Raw genomic sequence first — 20,537 nt, forward strand, 5'->3', positions numbered from 1 at the left:
ATAAGCAATCATTATTTAATTGCAATCCTAACAACGAGTGAGACTTGCTGAGGTAATCTAGCACATTACAAATGTTCAAATTATTATTGCTAAATTCCATAAACACTTGATTTGTCTCTATTGTATCTATGTGACCTATTGAAGACTTACTTCTTTGTGTTTCTTTGTGCTTCAAATGATCTTAATGTTCCTAATATATTGTTTCTAGTGGTCTTTGTATATGTTTAAATCATATTAAAAACCTCCTACAGCATTCCTGTAACCGGTGTTGCTGTATGTTGATACTGTAGCTGTTCATATTTTTGTTCGTGTGATAAGAAGGGAATATCCAGTACCGGTTCTAAGGCCGACGAGTGTTCATTCAGCATTTGCAGGTGATGCCACCTGGCGATAATCCGGCTGCAGTAAACAACGTTGAGAAGCAGCCTGCTGCACGTTGAATCAGCACAAGAGGGCTATTCTTGGGTACTACAAGCGATAAGTGTACCTCATCAAACATTTATCACCGGGACATAATTAAGAACAGCAAAGATCACGTATAGGGAAAGAATCAAATGCATAAAAGAAATAAGTCACGTCCTCCTCGGTAATGATTCTGTGAATTTTAGTGGAAACGTCAAAAGGAGTTTCCATTGCGTCACACACACACACCCCCCCTCTCTCTCTCTCTCTCTCTCTCTCTCTCTCATTCTGACAGTTTAGCATATTTCTTTGTGGCTAATATTTTAAGTGTTCCCAGTTTTAATTTGTACTATTACATGGCCACGACTTTGAATTTGTATATAATCTTTCAGATATCTTTGACAGAACTTTCACACAAGAGAAAAGTATTGGATATACAGTATGATCTCAACTCATAATGTAAAACACAAGAAACGTGACAGTCAAACATTTTTTTTTTTTAATGTTTTAAGATTAGCTAAATCTCTGTCCGGTCCAGGCCAGTGGCGCCTCCTTGTGGCCAGGGAGATCAAGGTCCAGTAACTACTAGACAGCTCTACTAAAATAAAATATTCATTACACAACACTGGATAAATGTTGATGATTTATTTACATGTATATGTATATACAGATGACAATATGGGTGCCATAACAAGAACATAAGAACATAAATAAGATTCTGTGAATTTCTTTCTGAAAAAAATCAACATACATATTACACATAATTCACATCAGGAATTACCTTTAAATGAGGCCTTAAATACATGCAGTACATACACAAGGTAGGATCAAACTCAGATCAAATACATTACATATTGTACAAATAAACAGCAATATTCAGGGTAAAACATGTGCACACAATGGACTGCTTGTAGAAATCACATTCAGCTCTTCTACATTGAAGCAAGACTGTGAGCTGACAACAAAGTTTCAGAACCAGCTTCTTACCGTTCAAATCATACTCACTGATGGAATTGACAAGCTCGGCACCTTAGGGTGGGTGAGATTGTGTGAGCAACACTCCTTGTACAGGCAACAACGTGAGACACATGACAATAAACCAAAATGTGTAGGCAAGCAATGTCTTCCTCTGGGAGAAAACGCATCGAAGCTGCGGCAACTCATTGAGCCCTATTACCCATGACAGTTGCTGAAAAAGGTGCCTGGTTTCACCTGTTTATTGTAAATGTACATGTGTTCTGTGCACATGTGCATTAAAACATAACTCTGGTATACATTTTCTTTATGGCTCATTGTCTAGCATTAATTGCACAATGTAAAGGCACACTATGTCCTTAACACACATTTACAGATCTGACCTTTTTATTCCTTACAGTATCAAAAACGTTTAAAATCCACCCTGATGAAAAGTGGACTCAGAAAAACTGGAACAAGCGATGAATTAATTTATATGAACTATTGTCTAGTTACAATTTAGATCCATTCAGTCTTCAAAATAAACTTAAAATCCACTTATTCGTGCCATTAATAATGTTTACACTACACAGCCAAAAGTATGTGGTCCCTCCGTTATTGTCATACATCATTGTTCTCATACCAAAATAATAGTGCTGCTATAACAGCCTCCGCTCTTCTGGAAAGAGAAATACTGCATTAAAACTCAAACAAGCAATAAAACGTTTTCTTCATTTCAAAGCTATTGGAAACAAAGAAAGTATGCAAACTCTATGCTGGGAATGTGTAAACAAAAAAAATGTAGCAATGAGCCAAAACAAAAATAACACCATTGTTATGCTTTAAATCTCTAATGGCAGATGAAGATTGCTCTCTGTTCCTGGTATGTCGGTGATGTGAACGACCACTAACTGTCTCTCTCCTCAGTTGACGCGGCATGCTCGTATCATCAGTAGCTGCAGCAGGATGAACAGCGGGGAGACGATGAGGCCAAACATCAGGTCTCTGGCTTGCTCCTGCTCCGCCAGCTTCTGGCACAGCAGCACCTCGCACACCAGCTTCAGGCTGAGCACCGTCAGCACCCAGAGGAGCCGCAACACTGCAAGACGCTTTTCATTCTCCTGATAAAGACGGATGGACACGATGGCCGTGAAGTAGGTGCTGAGGCCGTCGGCAGCAAACAGTGGGACAAACACCAGCCACCAGCTCAGCGTGGGTGTGAACATGTCAGCTCGCAGAGCAACCATCATGCTGAAGACCAGCAAAGCTAGTAGGTGGAGGAAAAGTTCAAAGGTGGCAAAGCCCAGCCACTGGACCAGTTCCCTCAAGGAGAACAGCATAGCTGAGGACAGCAGGGTCTTCAACCAGGGACGGACTGATGAGGATGGCCGAGTCACGCACTAGGCAGCCCTGCTTAGCGGCCAGAGTGCTCCAGCATTAGGGTAGCACAGGGCGGAGGTGAGAAGTCACTGATTATGCCTGGGCAGGAATAGTGAGGTACTGCAGAGATGACCCACTTCAGTCTTAGCTACATCTTCAAATCCACCCTGAGGAGGAGGAGGATGATCTGGAAGGGGATTGCAGGAAGTGCTCCCAGTCTCTGGAAACCCTTCCTTATGTATGATAAAGAAAAAACAGCATTAGAAAAGAAGATGCAATGTGTTGTATCTAACAGAACTGATTAGGAAAACATCTAGGCATACGCCCACACATTGTCTATAACGTAGTTTAGACTGGGCCCAAAATCACATCTCACTAAATTAGTAAACAGCTAATGAAGATAGGCTGTGCTTCCAGTTACCTTTCTCCATTATTTCCTCACATTGTCAGTTCAATATTCAGAGTGATTCACCTCAGTTACACACCGGCTCATACCGGCAGACTGAGTTTAAAATGACATGCTGAGTAATATTAACGATAGAGCTCAAGTCGAGCTACAATTACCTCGATGATACAGACAGTAGCCGAGCCTTGCACTTCATAAGCTAACCACAGACAGCCGAGGTGATACAGACCATCTAATTACCAGCACAACGCACATTTAGGCTTTAACCAAATGTATTTTACTGTGACCACACATTACTTCACCTTAATAACGGTCAGGCGTTTTCTCCTCCATCCAGCTGGAAGCGAAAGTGTCACTACACAAGGCTAACAAGCTGTTAGCATCGTAGCTTCGCCTTCTTTTCTCGCCCTCTGACAAATATCGCGAGAAGAGTAAACCCGGATGGTACGGCGACCGAAAGGACTAATTTAGTCTTTGGATAGTTTGCAATTATTTATTTAAGATATCCGTGTGTTTTCCAACAGTTCGCACGTGTAATTATCACAAGACGCTTTATGTTTTCTTTTACAATATAGTTTTGATATCAATATAACTATCCATTTTGGTGGATTCTTTGTTTAGCGCGATTAAATATAGATAATACTCCGGTCACTAGGTGGCGGCAGTGTGTCGTCACGTCACTAGTGAACTGTCGGAAACACCACAGAGGAAACACTGGTAGTTGGCTCAACTGTGGAGAAGTCGCGGGACCTTACACTGACAGGTAAGTACACTGAGTTTTTGCCGAATTAATACAGTTTTTCGGGATTACTATGACACGTGTAACACATTAGTTGCTGTGGGTTGCGGCCGTAACGGACCCGTACACTCTACAGTTAGTATGAAGGGATTTTCCCAGCCAAGGTGACAAATGACATATTATAATTTAAACGTAGTCTGCTGTGCTTAAAGCACATACACGTGCCTGTTAACGATCACTAGTCAGTAGTGTGTTGGCTTGTCTTTTTAAAGTTGCATTTTGGCATTTGCTGCTGCCACCGTGCTTCATATCCGAGGTCATATATTTATGTGAATTACATTATTGCAGCAAGGGTAAGATCACATCACGTTAAAATGCAGGATCTACTATAACAACACTGTATAAAATATACTATTGGTTTATTGACCAGGCTTAAAATAGCTTTCATGAAATGTAATTATAATTGAAGAAAAGTATCTTTGTCCTGCTATGAAGGAATAAAAAGTATGCTCATAAAATGCATGTGAAAGATTGAAAACCTGTATATATTCTGGCTCCTGTGCCGTGAGGCAGCACAGAGCCAAGCTGCTGTTTAGAGAAGCAGTGTCACGCATGCCTGGTCAGTTTTAATGGTGACTGAGCTCTAATGAAGCGCAGCCATCTGAAAGACTCAAGTCCAAACAAAGTCTGACCTCTTTTCCTGTGTTACTTTCTGTGTTTGATCACTAACGGTCTCTCTGTCTCAGAGTGAAGATGCAGACACCGGTTCAGTCCATCCTCCACAGTGGATATTTCCATCCCACTCTCCGATACTGGCAGACCTGCGCCACCGATTTAAGACCGGACAATCTCATCTACCCGATCTTCATCACGTAAATGAAATGCCTCTGTTTCTTACAAATGTATCCAAATTCCAATGGCGTGAAAGGACGAATAAAACCAGTGTACAGGAGTTTGATTGATGGGGTCAGGGGTCAACAACGAGAGGAATATTGTACTTTAGTAATATTTCTGATGCTACACCTTAGACCTTAATCTTTGGTCTTTTTGTTTACAGAGACAGTGCGGATGCCGTGGAGCCCATTGGCAGCCTTCCGGGACAGGCCAGGTAGGATTCATAGCACAAATCAGAGCAGTCACATTCAAGTCTTTACAACAACAACATAAATGAGGTTTTAATTTAAACAAAAATCACATGAGACACACACACCCACAGTGTCACCCTGCAGCTGCACTGAGGGTGTTGTCTTAAGATAAAGGTAGTCAGGCAGGGTGGAACCAGAGCCAAACGCTGGACCTGGACCAAGATAAGAAGAGAATCCGTTAGCCCTTTATTTCACACGCAACAAAACCAAACTAACAAACCCGCCTTCATGTTTTTGTCCTGAATTTCACAGGGACACACAGTCCTGTTGGAAATGTGTTTTCTGTCAATATGTATAATTGATATAGTCTCCATTTATTAAATAAAACCTGATAAGGGGAATCATTTTCAAGACATTTCCTGAAAGGCCCTTTTGTGTTTTGATGTTACGTTCATATTGTTTGTTTTCCCGTCCACAGATATGGGGTGAACAAGGTGGAGGGAATGCTGCGGCCGCTTGTGGAGAACGGTTTGAAATGTGTGCTGATATTCGGCGTCCCTGCAAAAATAGAAAAGGTACTTAAACTTAAAAGAGGATGAAAAAAGACGTATTTAATCCTCCAACTGAAATGTGTTTTTGCGTCTTGTTTGTTTTTGCTCAGTGTTTATCTTGATGTACTTAGATGAAGCAGTAATGGGACTATTATTGCCAAATAAAGATTTTTGTAATGTTAATTTCTCTCATAAATAAGCAAATGTTTGGCTTTCTACTTAACGCTGCACCTGTAAATGAACTCGAAGACACTGAGGGCTCGTCTCTTCCCCGCTAGGACGACAGGGGTTCAGGGGCCGACGCAGACGACACGCCGGCGATACTGGCGGTGAAGAAGATCCGATCTTTGTTCCCGGAGCTGCTGGTTGCGTGCGACGTCTGCTTGTGTCCCTACACATCACATGGACACTGTGGTCAGTGCCTCCGACAACAACTTACCTTCTGTTGAACTCGGCAGCATTAAAGGACTGAAATAATGAGCACATTATTATTTTTTCCTGCAGGTATCTTGAACGATGACGGTGCTCTGAACAATGACGCCAGCTGTCTGCGCCTGGCAGAAGTGGCACTGGCCTACGCCCGAGCTGGTAAATCCTGTTTCTCAACAAGGTTTTTCCACTTTTGGGGAACAACATTAAGAAATGCGCACGATTGTTCTACCCAATTTGGTTTTAAAGATCTATGAACGTTAGGAATGCACCTTAATTAATTAATGAGCCTTTATTTTAAAAATATTTTCATTCAGTCATATCCGTTGATAGAAAAGCTGATTTTATGCGTCCGTGCAAGTGGAACAAAAAGCTTTTCAGACATTCTTTGTGTAATACAGTGCTAACAATAATGACTGACTGTGTATAGGTGCGTCCCTAATCGTGTTGATTCCGTCACCTGTTGCTCTGCAGGCTGTCACATCATCGCTCCCTCTGATATGATGGATGGAAGAGTCGGAGCCATAAAACATGCCCTCATGTCTAATGGTTTGGGAAACCAGGTAATGGCCTTAAAACTCCTGCAGTTTGAAGAAAAGACATATGTACAAACATTTATAATCAAGCATACCTCAAATGAGATCATACTCTTACAAAAGCCCAAATGAGATGTAAATCACAGCTTCTTTTCAAAGCTCTGTAATTTTCTAGAGCTGGGTACTTTAGGTTTCCTCCAATAGGAGGAAAAACGTGCATTTGTTGGGGACTATTTACAGTGGCGGATTAATACACATTTGGTGCTTAAGCGTGTTTTTACAGCAGCAGGATGACATATTTGGGATTGAATTTAACAACAGAGTGAGTGTCCATGATAATGAAAGAACATGTGATCTGGTGTCACAGAGGAACGATATAAATCAGGCTTTAACGACACACACACTTGTTGTAAGATACAGGTTCTTAGCATTTTGCTCTTTGCTCTTCTTTTCCAGGCTTCGGTGCTGAGCTACAGTGCAAAGTTTGCCTCTTGTTATTATGGTCCTTTCAGGTAAGTGAGCGCTCCACGATCAGGTGTGAACAGATCGGTGAAACGGCACTTTTGAAGTGAGAATAGACTGAATAGCTTTCTGCTGCGTTTGTGTGCAGAGATGCTGCTCAGTCCAAGCCTGCGTTTGGGGACAGACGATGCTACCAGCTGCCTCCTGGAGCGAGGGGACTCGCCCTTCGAGCCGTGGTCAGTTGATTTGCGTGCGTTGAGGTTTCAGGTGTTGTGGTGAAGCAGCTGTGGGAGATGTGACTGTTGTTCTGTGCCGCAGGAGCGAGACGTGAGAGAAGGAGCTGATATGTTGATGGTGAAACCAGGTCTGCCGTATCTGGACATCGTGAGAGAAGTCAAGGACAAGGTAACGTAATCAGTTATCAAGAAGAAATGCATTCACCCATCATTTTTTACAAATCACAGCTCCTTTTAGATAAATTGTCCACATTGTGTCGTGTATCTTTGTTTTTCCCCTTCTTCAGTTCCCCACTCATCCTCTAGCCGTGTACAATGTGTCGGGGGAGTTTGCCATGATGTGGCATGGAGCGCAGGCCGGGGCGTTCGACCTGCGGGCCGCCGTGATGGAGGCCATGACCGCCTTCCGCAGAGCGGGTGAGAGTTGACGCTCAGATCACCTGAACAAAAATCATGTCCAACACTAAAAAGGCAAAATTTGAAACGTATCTTTGGCTCACCTTCCACACCGAGCAAAGTTTTTTTTTTTTTAAACATTCAAAAAGTGAGAGTGGAGGAATCGTTTAACACAGGTGTTGTATATTTAGTCGGCTCGACAGGAACATATGGAACATTTCTGCCAAAGCATGGTGCCCTAATAAAGTCCTTTAAAGCAGCCGTGTGTGTTGCAACCGGCTGAAAACCCCTCCCTTTCCAAGCGTGTCACAGAACTACGGTGTCTTTCTGGCAGAATGAAAACACACCTGATCTGATATATGAGTGTCTAAAAAGATAAAACAGTGTTGTCCCCATATGTGACTGACTGTATCTGACTTGAATGCTTGTGGTGCAGGTGCTGACATCATCATCACCTACTACACACCTCAGCTGCTCAGCTGGCTGAAGGAGTAAAGAATGAAGATCTGAAGCTAAATGATGGATGGACCTAGAGACGGAGCAACAGGCCGATTCCTTTTAAAAACAACAAACCTGCTGTTGCCTTTATCTTACTTTTTGTTGTTCTGTTTTGTGATGACAATTAACATATCAGTACGCACCTCTTTATCTGTGCAGCAGTGATTATTTTTTTATCAGAGTTATATGTCTTTCTTTAAAGGGCTAATATGAAGCTGAACATAAGAATGTGAAAGTTGATCTTGTCGGTGTTTCCTTCCAGGAAATGTCTCCTGTGTGTCATTGGGATCAGCATTAAATGAAGTCTGTCTTCTCTCTTCGCGAACGGCATTATGGGATTTATGTTTGTATGAATCGTGGGAACACATCTGATATATATGTTGCTGCCTCAACTTAAGCACTGTCACCCCCTAACAAGCTTTTATTGACCCAAAGGAATAAAATCATTCATTCAGAGCTACGAGTGTGTGGGAGTGTTTTTTAAGGTGTAAAACAATGTTACCAATTAAAAGGCTTTTTGCTCTTCCTGTGTGTTACGCAGCATCACAGAGTGGCAGTCTGAACAGCCTGAATGTCATTTCATTAAGTATGTTATGGAAGTATTAACATTGCTGCTGTGCATGTCTCGGGCTAATTTTATTGGATTCAAATCAAGTGAAATGGAAATTGGCTTTCATATTAGATTCTGCTCTATTAGTGTTAACATTGTACATCTTAGGTGGTGCTCAGAAAATATTACCACAAAATATTCACTCTTACAAATGGACTGTTTTCATATAGTGCTATTACGGATGTACTTGTTTCATTCTAAGATTATTAATGATATGCAGTGCAAATTAAAATATACTGGCAGGGCTCTTTTGCTATTGTGCTACCATTATGTTATATTTTCCCGTATTTAAATAGACTTAATGTAGATCAAAGTATGACTTCTTTTGTATCTACTTATTTAAAATTAAATATAAAATTATTATAATAAATATTTAATTATTTAAACTGCACTTAGTGCAGTAAAAGTAAGTGTGTTTGTAGTGCTGGAACTCAAGACCCTTTTCCTTTAAAAAGAATATATGTTGCCACAGCAATACGTATAATTTAAGACTTATTTATTCATTTTTGATGGGGTCAGTTGTATCTATATGCTGCAGATAGATGAACTCCCACACTCCCTTGGACTATTTCTCTGTTGATAACAAGATGACTCATTGCGAACCTTAATGAGTTACAAGGTGGACGCTTCTGCAGTGACTGCTGACATCTGAAGGATTCTAGAAAATCTCTAATACGATGAATCACTAATGCCCTTTTCAAGGTGTTGCTGTGTGGGCGCAGAGGCAATTACAGCTGGACAGAAAAGAAAAACACACAATCTGCAGCATCCAGGCACACGGTATTTTTTATTAGTGAATTCTTTCACATATCTTTACAAAACATCCTTTCAGATTTGTAACCAACTGATGCCCAAACTGTCCTCTGACCTTTCTGAAGACACATTGTGGATTGGACAAAACTAAATTGACATTCCATCTCAACTATTTTTATTAGCCACTCTTGCAGGATGGAAATGCTGGTAGGCTGGTCCACCATTTTGGTTCATATACCAAACAAAAAATGGTGTCAGACTTTGGCTATTAATTATAATAAATTAATAAGCCTCTGTTTGAAGAAGATATTTTGTCATGTCACAGTTGGTAAAGCACAGGTGTAAATAAGCTGCTGCCGTGGCTTACTGTCACACTGTCACACTGTCATGGCTTACCACCAATGTTGTTAGCAACACCTATACAACTCTGAATAACCTCTGTTGGGTCCCCGTTTTGCTCTCGGACGGTTGACTTTTTTCACAAAGAGGCGTAAAGAGATGGTTCATCCCCAAATCAAAAATACATGTTTCCTCTTACCTGTATTGCTATTTATCAATCTAGATTGTTTTAGTGCAAGTAGTTTTAAAGATATTGGCCGTTGAGATATCTACCTTATCTTATGACAGGACACAACTCATTCGTTCAGAGCGCCAAAATAATACATAAAAAAAACCTCAACAGCAATGTCTATACAGAAATCGAGACCATCCGCAGACCTTGTTGTGAGAAGTTTCATGGAAGAACAGCCATAATTCACGGGAGTACGAGAATTGTTTTGATCATTTTTATTTTTATGTATTTTCTGGAGACTGAATTCTGTCAGCTACTGTTGAGACGACAGACTACTACTATGAAATCCTCCATAAAGGTCCATGTGCAAGACCAATATTCTATGCAATATCAACATTTCATATATCCCATTTCTTATGTGCAATAATGTAAACTCAACCACTTGATTGTACATTACATTACATTACATTTAGGTAATTTAGCAGACTCTTTTGTCCAAAGCGACTTACAATAAGTACAATTGTACGATTATATATTTATATATTTCGTTTTTAATGTTTATTTCTTTTTTTTTTTATCTGTTTTGCCTCTTGTTGTTGCACCAACCCTCATTGCTGTTGTAATAGGCCTACTGTAAATTTCCCCACCGTGGAACTAATAAAGGATTATTTTTATCTCATCCCTGAACTGGCTTCTAAACCAGTTGTGATGTCACAAAGTTCAAATCTGCACAGTGAAGTTCAAATATCCATCTAAACTCACAAAAAGCAAAGATAGACTTCAGCCATGATGCTCGGCCAGCAGGGGGCGCTGTTCAGTCTCTTTGCTGCCATGTGTAGCAATCAAACCAATCAATCAATCAGCCTACAGCGCCGGCACACACGTTTTAACTACAGCAGCTGATAACAATATCCATTCAATCCAACCTGCTTCACCTATCTTAACTACACCTGCACGTGCGAGAAGTAGAGACTGTAGCAGATCCAAACTACACTCACTGAAACGGCCGGCAGGGGGCGACTCACGCCCGTTTGGAGGACTTTAACCATACACTGCAAAAGAAGTAGACCTGTCAAATATTTTAACACGTGATTCAGTCTGTCGCTCTTTGCTTTACTTTCACGTGTTTCATTACAACGACTTGGCTCCATGTCCTCACGTGCTCTTCTTCTCTTAGTTTGTTCAGTTTTATTTGTGCGTTTGTTTTTAGAAACACACATGTCTGTCCGGATGTGCCTTATTATGTAAGGAGGTGCGATTAACAAAAAAAACTCTTCTTTGGTAACAACATTCACACAAATATGATCTACATTGAAATAATATAAGTTCACTGAAACACATTCGGTAACATATTTACCTCAGAAACAGACGTTTTAAACCCAATGGTCAACTGATTAATGGAGGTGGACCTTTTCTTGCAGTGTGTGACGTGTGGGGGCCGAGCAGAGGGCTGCTCTGATTTAACTTGCAGTCATCTGGATGGATGTTATCACTCTCCGAGAGACGACCAGCGAGGACCACGCTGCGCTGCACGAGTCGCTTTGGGAAGTACGGGAACTTCATTTAACGTGGATTTACGCAGCGGAGACGCATGGCACCGCCGGGCTGGCACGACAGGATGATACCTTTACCGACTTTGTTTGTCGTTTGAGGACGACAGAAGGAGACAGGGAGTAAGGAGGACGGATACTTAATGGTGTGGTGTCAGGGTGCCACAGCCGGCCGTGTCTCCTCTCCAAAAACGGTGCGCTCTCCGTGGCCGTACTCTCCTCTCTGGGACTTCCAAGCGGCTGGGACGCGAAATGGGACGCAGAAGCGCGCTGGGATGCTGCCTGCTCGCGGCGCTGTCCTGCTGCCTCCTGCCCGGCTGCGGAGGTAACATCACCGTGGCGGTGATGCTCCCGGACAACCACCACAAGTACCCGTGGGCTCTGCCGCGCGTCCTCCCGGCCATCCTCATGGCGCACGAGGACCTGCACGGCAAACACGGGCTGCTGCTCGGCCGCTTCATCAACATCCTGAACTACAGCACGGAGGACCCCATCGCGGGCTCGTGCGCCGAGAGCCGGGCGCAGGTTGTGGCCGTGGACGCCAAGCTTTACATCCAGCCGGACGCTTTCTTCGGACCCGGGTGCGTGTACCCGCTGGCCTCCGTGGGGCGCTTCGCGTCCCACTGGAAACTCCCGCTGATCACCGCCGGAGGACCCGCGTACGGCTTCGACAAGCGGGACGAATACCGGACCATCGTGCGCAGCGGGCCGTCCACCACCAAGCTGGGGGACTTCGCCAACGTCCTGCACACGCACTTCAACTGGACGTCCCGGGCCATGGTGATCTTCCACGACCTGCGGCAGGACGACCGGCCGCACTACTTTCTGTCGGAGGGGATCTACCTGAACCTGAAGGAGGAGATGAACATCACGGTGGAGGCCCAGCCGTACGAGGACGACTTCAAGTATTACAAGGAACTTATCAATTTCATGAAGGAGCGCGGGAGAAGTAAGTCGATGCTGAGGGGAAAAGTGTCATTCAAAGTGTGATTGGAAAGTTTGAAATCCTGCGTAGCGCACGAAACAAATGTGATTTCTTATCCGGATTCCTTTTTGCACAAGGTAGTCTTTGAAGTGTGTGACATTATTTAGAAATAGGCTACAGCAGATGCCCAACTGGTTACACTAAAGATAGATAAGGACATTCCCTCTAACTGGATGGTCTGGGAGACAGTTAACGTTGTTATAAAATATCTTTGATGAAAATGACCTGCGTGCATAGGTAGACCTTAAACATCGGAAAGTATAGTTAATTTGATTTGAGGTGTTTTGATAAAGGTTGCAATGGGAGATTCCGCTCTTGCACAATGAGGTCAGACAGAGACGGGCTGGAATACGTGCAGGGGAAAGCCTGCTTATCCCGCAGTTATTACAGAGGAATGTTTAGGCTGTGGGCTGTCTGCTGCTGGTTTATTGCCTACAGAGGACCACCACCTGCGCTCTTTACAGAGAGAGAGAGAGAGAGAGAGAGAGAGAGGTTGTGATTGTACGGGTGCCTTCTCAGCCTAAGCCTGCATTGTACGTGTGAGTGTGTGATTCCCTTTACGCATTCTTGCGGCTGCTGCTGGAGTCCTCTGGATGTATGTCAGTACAACCTCAAGGTGTGAAGCCACACGTCGCTCAAAACCACACAGTTTGCTTTTAAATGTCTCAGTGGAGACGCCAAAGTTACATACCAAGCGTGTCAGGATGAATTTGAGGGACGTGTGTGTAAACATGACGCACGCGACACCCTTAAGATGTAGGCTATATTTGATGTAATGATGCAGACATTCACCGTGGGTTTGACAAGATGATACAGGCCAATGTAATTGATTTTTGAGACGTTTGATGAAGTTGCAAAACAGTCATTTTCATTTCAACACGTGAACATCGCCGCTGTTTCTGCTGATGAGGCGTAAATCCCACTGCAGCGTGCCTGTTAAATCACTCGTCTGAAGGGTAATTGACTGGAAAGGCTGCGAGGCCGACTTCATCATCACTGCTGCTGTGAAAAGTTAATTGTGTGACTGAGGGCGTGGATGGTGGCTCGTGCGTGCGCGCACCTGCACGTCTGTTTGTGCACGAGGAGAATAGCCTACCAGAGCTGGTGAAGTGCATAATTTGTATTAAAGGAGTCATCACCCGGAAATCGCAATTTCTCTTGTTAAAACATGCATATCTGTGTTTGACCTCAGTTGAAACTTGCCTGAAAGGCTGGAGTTTGAAAGTGGCGCCGTTTTTTCGCTTCTGCTCTTTTTCCGAACAGGAATAGCACACAAGGGTGTGCATTCCTAAAGCACGAGATTTTGATTCTGCGCCTTCGGTGACGTCACCGTGGCGGCTACTTGCATAAGCCCACCCCTCTTTCACCACCCAACCCCGCCCCGTCCGCTACCTGAAATCGCCGAAGCGCCGCCATTATGTTTTGGAGTCTGCATGCAGGCAAGCCCCCCCGGCTCTGTCCTTCCTGCGGCGAATCAACGCGCGCCTCATTACATATTATACAATGCACATCCGGACCAGTCAAAACCTCGCGCGTAATCTCGCGTGATAAAATCGCGGTACGAAAAAGGGTCAGAACAAGCTCAATGTTTGATTAAAATTTTTTTTTTTTTTTCTAATAAGTTTTACGAATTGATCCAAAGCGATCCAAGGGGGGCTGGATACGTATAAAACCAGGTGATGACTCCTTTAAAAAAAAATCATTTGTAACTGTTGGCGACCAGTGTTTTATCAGTGGTGAAGCAGCTTTTGGGTTTCCAGGTTGTGAAAAATAACATTTGGCTTCTTCTCTTTTTTAAATGTCCCTGCCGGTTTCTGTTTCCATTGTTAGAATTGTTGTCAAGGTTCCCTGACAAAAAGCCAAAAGGACATTTCCATTGGATTTTGGATTATTGGAGGAAATTGTGTTAAAGCGCCTCATGCTTTTTGTTCTGCGAGATGCTCTTCACAAATCATTACTTTTTGTGATTTTTAAAGCACAAATTGCAATCAGCAGAAACAAAAATCTATAAACGAAGTAGGCAGGTTTATGAGCAGGGGTCTCCATACAGAGGCTGTTGAGGTGGAATATAGTTGTCATTATCTCAGGCATCTAATCAAACACACTGACATGTAGACGAGGGTACCAGAAGTAAAAAAAAAAAAGGCAACTAATTTCCAGTTTTAGGCCTCATCCCTGCAGCACTGATTAGCAGCATAAAGACCGGTGGCAGGGTAACCAGCTTCCATCAAAGTAAAAACCCAAACATCTGACGAGATCACGCACTTCCATGTCTGAAGGACAGCAAAGCAAAAATGTCTGTGATGTTTAAGAGGAATTTAGTGGAACTATTTGGTGATGATGGTGTGTGTAGAAGAGATCAAGGCCGAATCTGACAACCTTGCCGACGGAGATGCTGCATAAAGTCTGATAAAACGTTGTTTGTCATGAGATGGTCTCAGCATCACCCCCTAAACACAGTCAAATCTGTTCATTGACAGATTATGCAACCAGGATACAATGTGCTATTTAAGAGGTGTTGGTAATATACTTGTACTTGGAGAGCCAGGCCAGCAGTTTCCCCATGTTTGCACAGACATGCCTTCGTTTAATATTCCTTTTCACAACGTGTCAAACAAAAAGTTGTACGCTGGGTCAGAAATGTGTTTGCAGCCCTGAAACGATTTCTTAAATCCAAAAAGTACTATTATTATGGTAAAATACATGTAAGTAAGTCTTCCAATCAGTTTTTATTGAAGTAGCCTGCAGATAAATAAGCATTAGTGTTGCCCTCAAAAATGAAAATCCCCAAATTGAGGAGTCAATAAAATAATTGGATGAAAAAAAAAAAACCTCTGGGCAACGAGAAATGAAAATATTTTGCAATCGGATCACGTTGGCCCCTATATTTAAAGAAAACCAGTAACTGCAATCATCAGGTGATATTATATTTCTCTATGAAAGGTGTTTCGCTTCCCACCTTTCCATTTTTGTTACATACAATTATGTCAATCAAATACCTTTTTTTTTGTTGTCAAATCTGAATGTTTTTTGTAAGAATATTCAGAAACGTGTAGCTGAACCTGATATTCGCCTGCAGTGCATGGGCGTGTGGAAAAGATATTTATCTTCCATACTGGGAACGTTTGGAGGGAATCATTTTTGGAACCAGCTTAACATCACAAATTCAAATTTGGCTTTCAAAACTTAAATCTTGGAGTAATATAGTTTCTGGCACTTTGAAACAAGAACTGTTTAAACGGCTTAATCTGTTGTTACAGTAACAGCGTCAACAAATAATGGAATAAACAGCGTAAAGGTAATTAAAGGGCGGTGCAGGAAGGGGGAGAGGTGAAAGGTTCAAGCCGCCAAGCAACCCCCCGCCTCCCCAAATGAATTATGGAGCTGCCACAGTGAGCTGGAGGTCACGGAAGCTAATGGTTTTGTCAGGGCTTGTCCCGGATCGGCATTCAGCGCCCTTTTATACCAGCAGATAACCTCCGAGCTATCAGCGCTGTGATGTCACCATCGAACGGCTAGAGGCTGAGCCGAGGTGGGAAAGAAAATCTAGGGCGTTTAATGTGAAGGCACACCTCGTTGGAGCTTTGACAGCTGACCAAGTAATTGCGTGCTGTTGCCGAGTTAAACGCCTCTCCCTCCACCACCTCTAATTCCTCAAATTCCTCATTTCAATACCTGGAAAATGCAGATGTGGGACGCAACTAAGTACACTTACTGAAGTTTTCAGGAGTTAAGTATTTCCCTGATGTGAGACTGTATATTCCTCCACAGTATTCTGTTTACTGCTTCTAACAGCTGGAAGTGCTGATTTCGCATTCAGCATTAGTGAGCTTATTATAATAAAACACCCTGCATCTCGAGGCCCTCTGTGGCCCCCAAACTCCCAGGTTCTCCCTATGTCCATGTTTAGTTGTATGGTCTGATTAATTGCACATTTGTAAGCGAATTTGCAACAGCAATCCATCCGATAGTTGTAAAGCTATTTCACTAGAAAGCAATCAGGACAACCTCATGGTGACGCTATAAAGTAAAGTCAAGGGATCACCAGTGGGTGGATTCATCCTCTGGGGCCATGAAATCTCCTGCTAATCCATCTAATGACCAGTGTTGCTGGCCCCAGGGACACGTCAGGTGCCCAAAACAATCAAACCAATCGCAGCTTCTTCGGAGGGGTTAAGATTGAGGATTTTATCTTCCTGAGTCAGAAAAATGGCAGCAGAAAAATTGACACAATAATGGGGACAATCATGAATGTCATTCATGATTGTCCCCTTTCAGAAATAACTCCTGAATTGGCCTATTTCTTGAACCGCCGTCCGGGAATTCAGAATGAGGACATTTTGCACTGAGGTGACCATAACTTTGGACAGCAACCAATAATGCTTTAAAATACGTATGGATGAGTGAATATTGTGTTAAGAGAGACTTAAATCATGTGAGCCTGTCCTTTAATGTGAATTTGGCAGGGTGCATACATAATGCAGAGTGGATTGTAGGCGGTGCCTGGTGGGGAGGCCCAACAGGGAGTTTGTGCAGCGGGGTCCCCTAACCACTTAATCCAGCCAAAATGTCAACATTTCAGAAAGCTGCCGTTGAAGTCGATACCAGGATCCATTTTAGGCATATATAAAGTGTTTTCTCATCCCGTAGTGGAGAACGTAACCTTTCAGCTGATCTGAAAATCTATTTCATTATTATCTCATTGTCTCCCATCTCTGACAGAGACCAGTTTTCACTTTCACAGTCTTCATTCCTTTTTTTAATACACATTTTTTTACAAAAGAAACCTGTATTCTGTGTATGTGAGCAATAGGGTTATCCATATTTTTCTTTATGTAATTTTTCTATGCAGTGAGCATCACAAGTGGATCATAATGGTGTGGAGGCAGAACTCTCAGATATAAGCTGAGACAGATGAAGCCCCAAACCCGTCTGTGTGGTGGTCTGATCCTTTAAGTAAAGGTTTGGAGCCCCTCTCCTCACTGTGGCGCAACGTGAGATGAAAGCGGCAGCATATTCCAGCTCCCATCACATTGGCCGGTGACACTCTCACCTTGATACTTCTCAGTCCATTAATGGCACACAAGAGAGACATTTCAGCTGCATGAGTGGAAGAATATATCAGGCTGTTTTTCAAGTAAAAATGCCAGCAGTTTCTATCTCCTAGTGAGTGATAAAAAGTGTGTATCTTCATTGTGAAGCTCAGGTAGTGCCTCTGTGTAATTACAGGAATCCTGTTTCCTCTGAAATCACTCTGAGGATGCAACAATAGCAGACGGAGAGATAAACTCTATGTTGCTCTCACAGATTTAGCATTAAGTCGTCTATTTTGTTGTAAAAGCCCCCCGGACAGATTAGAGCATGAAGAAACAAAGAGCTTGAGGATAATCTTTAAAGAAAAAGAAAAAACTGAATCAGACAAGATTAACATGACAGAGTCTTATTAGAGAATCCTACGCAATCCAATCAAGAAGGTGACAAAAACACGTCGAGGGCAGTAATTACCTTCTCTTTGTGCACTTGCATGTGATTATTTTGCTGTTCTTCAACTAATATTTTCGTAAAATGTGTGAAAATAAATCTGCCTTTTTCCAAAAATCTTAACTTCCACAAACAAGAGGGTAGTGTGTTGCATAAGTGAGACTGGTGTAGAAGATAATGGACAAATTGGAGGATATGAACACCACAATTTGAGGCAGAGCAGTTCTCCGTCCAGCAACTTCATTATATTCAGGATTTTAACGAAAAGTGTTGAGAGACGTGTTGGATCGATTAAGACAACTATCATTATGGAGTATGTAGTTTGTGCGGCTTGCTTAATTGTGTTGTGTACTGAAATGTTTGTCTACCCCATGTACCCCAGAAGTGCCTGTAAAGTGGACGTAGTTGTTTGTGGACTACGGCTTTGACGGCATTTTGACCGTTACGAGTAATATTACAGAAAGTGTTTCTGAATCGAATCACCTACTCAAGATTTAAGTATTAAAGTAATCTTTCAAGCTAACTGCATTGGTAGTGTGGCAGTGATGTTAGCGATGGTTGCCAGGCAAGTCGTTGTTCAAGTGCTACAAATAATAGCAGCTCTGTTTCAAAGGTTTTGAAACTGGATAAAAAACTTGGAAAAAACTTTAACCATGGCGTTCTGTGCGGAGATGCAGTCACGTAAACTAAGCAAATGTAAGTTAAAGGAGCTAGCAGTGAGGAAAGGTCTGCTAACGTTAGCTGCTAGGCTAACAGCAAATTGCTATGGCCTTCCCCTCACAAAAGAAAAACAAGTGGAAGGCTGAAAAAATCCCTATTTTGACGTCATATGGTTTGTTAGTATTGTTCTCATGGGATGAGATAAACTATGTTTTTTGTTCTCCTTGGCACAACTCTGGAGTGTTGTTATCTTGAAACATGGCAGACTGCGTTGTTATCAAGGAGAAACGAAAGAGTTCACATATCCGTCATCTTTGTGTGCTTAAGTGCTACTTTAGTTAAAAGTGTTCATGATGTATTGAGATCTGGGTCATCAAAAATACATATTTATACAGAAACTCACTTGATCATACAGACACCATTTTATTTGTGAAACGGTTCATGAGAAATAAGATGTCGATATCTTGCCAAATCAGACCGAAAAACAAACAGAATTGATAGTGGAGGGAAAAAAGAAACGTAACTACACTCAACAAAAATATAAACGCAACACTTTTGTTTTTGCTCCCATTTTTCATGAGATGGACTTAAAGATCTAAAATTCATTCCAGATACACAATATTACCATTTCTCTCAAACACTGTTCACAAATCTGTCTAAATGTGTGATAGTGAGCACTTCTGCTTTGCTGAGATAATCCATCCCACCTCACAGGTGTGCCACATCAAGATGCTGATCTGACATCATGATTAGTGCACAGGTGTACCTTATACTGCCCACAATAAAAGGCCACTCTGAAATGTGCAGTTTTGTCTCACAGCAAAATGCCACAGATGCCACAAGCATTGAGGGAGCGTGCAATTGGCATGCTGACAGCAGGAATGTCAACCAGATCTGTTGCTCGTGCATTGAATGTTCATTTCTCCACCATAAGCCGTCTCCAAAGGCGTTTCAGAGAATATGGCAGTACATCCAACCGGCCTCACAACCGCAGACCACGTGTAACCACACCAGCCCAGGACCTCCACATCCAGCAGGTTCACCTCCAAGATCGTCTGAGACCAGCCACTCAGACAGCTGCTGAAACAATTGGTTTGCATAACCAAACAATTTCTGCACAAACTGTCAGAAACCGTCTCAGGGAAGCTCAACTGCATGCTCGTCGTCCTCATCGGGGTCTTGACCTGACTCCAGCTCGTTGCCGTAACAGACTTGAGTGGGCAAATGCTCACATTCGATGGCGTCTGGCACGTTGGAGAGGTGTTCTCTTCACGGATGAATCTCGGTTTACATTGTTCAGGGCAGATGGCAGACAGCGTGTGTGGCGTCGTGTGGGTGAGCGCTTTGCTGATGTCAATGTTGTGGATCGAGTGGCCCATGGTGGTGGTGGGGTTATGGTATGGGCAGGCATCTGTTATGGACGAAGAACACAGGTGCATTTTATTGATGGCATTTTGAATGCACAGAGATACCGTGATGAGATCCTGAGGCCCATTGTTGTGCCATACATCCATGAACATCACCTCATGTTTCAGCAAGATAATGCACGGCCCCATGTTGCAAGGATCTGTACACAATTCTTGGAAGCTGAAAATGTCCCAGTTCTTGCATGGCCAGCATACTCACCGGACATGTCACCCATTGAGCATGTTTGGGATGTGCTTGACCGGCATATACGACAGCGTGTACCAGTTCCCACTAATATCCAGCAACTTCGCACAGCCATTGAAGAGGAGTGGACCAACATTCCACAGGCCACAATTGACAATCTGATAAACTCTATGCGAAGAAGATGTGTTGCACTGCATGAGGCAAATGGTGGTCACACCAGATACTGACTGGTTCTGAGTCCCCAGACCCCCAATAAAGCAAAAAAATGCACATTTCAGGGTGGCCTTTTATTGTGGACAGTC

At 42.8% G+C, this 20,537-nt stretch overlaps 3 protein-coding genes across 3 annotated transcripts in view; 2 read left to right on the forward strand and 1 right to left on the reverse strand.

The window, feature by feature from the left end:
- Positions 1–1,032: 1,032 nt before the first annotated feature.
- Positions 1,033–3,578, reverse strand: tmem203 (transmembrane protein 203). The gene is made up of 2 exons (XM_084035097.1): positions 3,445–3,578; positions 1,033–2,969 (listed from the first exon to the last, which is right to left on the reverse strand). The coding sequence occupies exon 2, from the start codon at positions 2,694–2,696 to the stop codon at positions 2,280–2,282; it is 417 nt and encodes a 138-aa protein (XP_083891223.1). The 5' UTR covers positions 2,697–2,969; positions 3,445–3,578; the 3' UTR covers positions 1,033–2,279.
- A 253-nt stretch (positions 3,579–3,831) lies between these two features.
- Positions 3,832–8,530, forward strand: alad (aminolevulinate dehydratase). The gene is made up of 12 exons (XM_084035087.1): positions 3,832–3,905; positions 4,628–4,753; positions 4,939–4,989; positions 5,445–5,541; positions 5,796–5,931; positions 6,022–6,105; positions 6,421–6,509; positions 6,939–6,994; positions 7,093–7,180; positions 7,263–7,349; positions 7,468–7,597; positions 8,013–8,530. The coding sequence occupies exons 2-12, from the start codon at positions 4,635–4,637 to the stop codon at positions 8,069–8,071; spliced, it is 996 nt and encodes a 331-aa protein (XP_083891213.1). The 5' UTR covers positions 3,832–3,905; positions 4,628–4,634; the 3' UTR covers positions 8,072–8,530.
- A 2,874-nt stretch (positions 8,531–11,404) lies between these two features.
- npr2 (natriuretic peptide receptor 2) overlaps positions 11,405–20,537 on the forward strand; it is a 50,154-nt gene continuing 41,021 nt past the window's right edge. Inside the window, 2 exon segments of the mRNA XM_084035054.1 lie at positions 11,405–11,692; positions 11,736–12,447. Coding sequence (XP_083891180.1) covers positions 11,642–11,692; positions 11,736–12,447 — 763 coding nt within the window. The 5' untranslated portion in view covers positions 11,405–11,641.

Source organism: Eutrigla gurnardus (assembly GCF_963514095.1).
Source record: "Eutrigla gurnardus genome assembly, chromosome: 19".
NCBI classification, from domain to species: domain Eukaryota; kingdom Metazoa; phylum Chordata; class Actinopteri; order Perciformes; family Triglidae; genus Eutrigla; species Eutrigla gurnardus.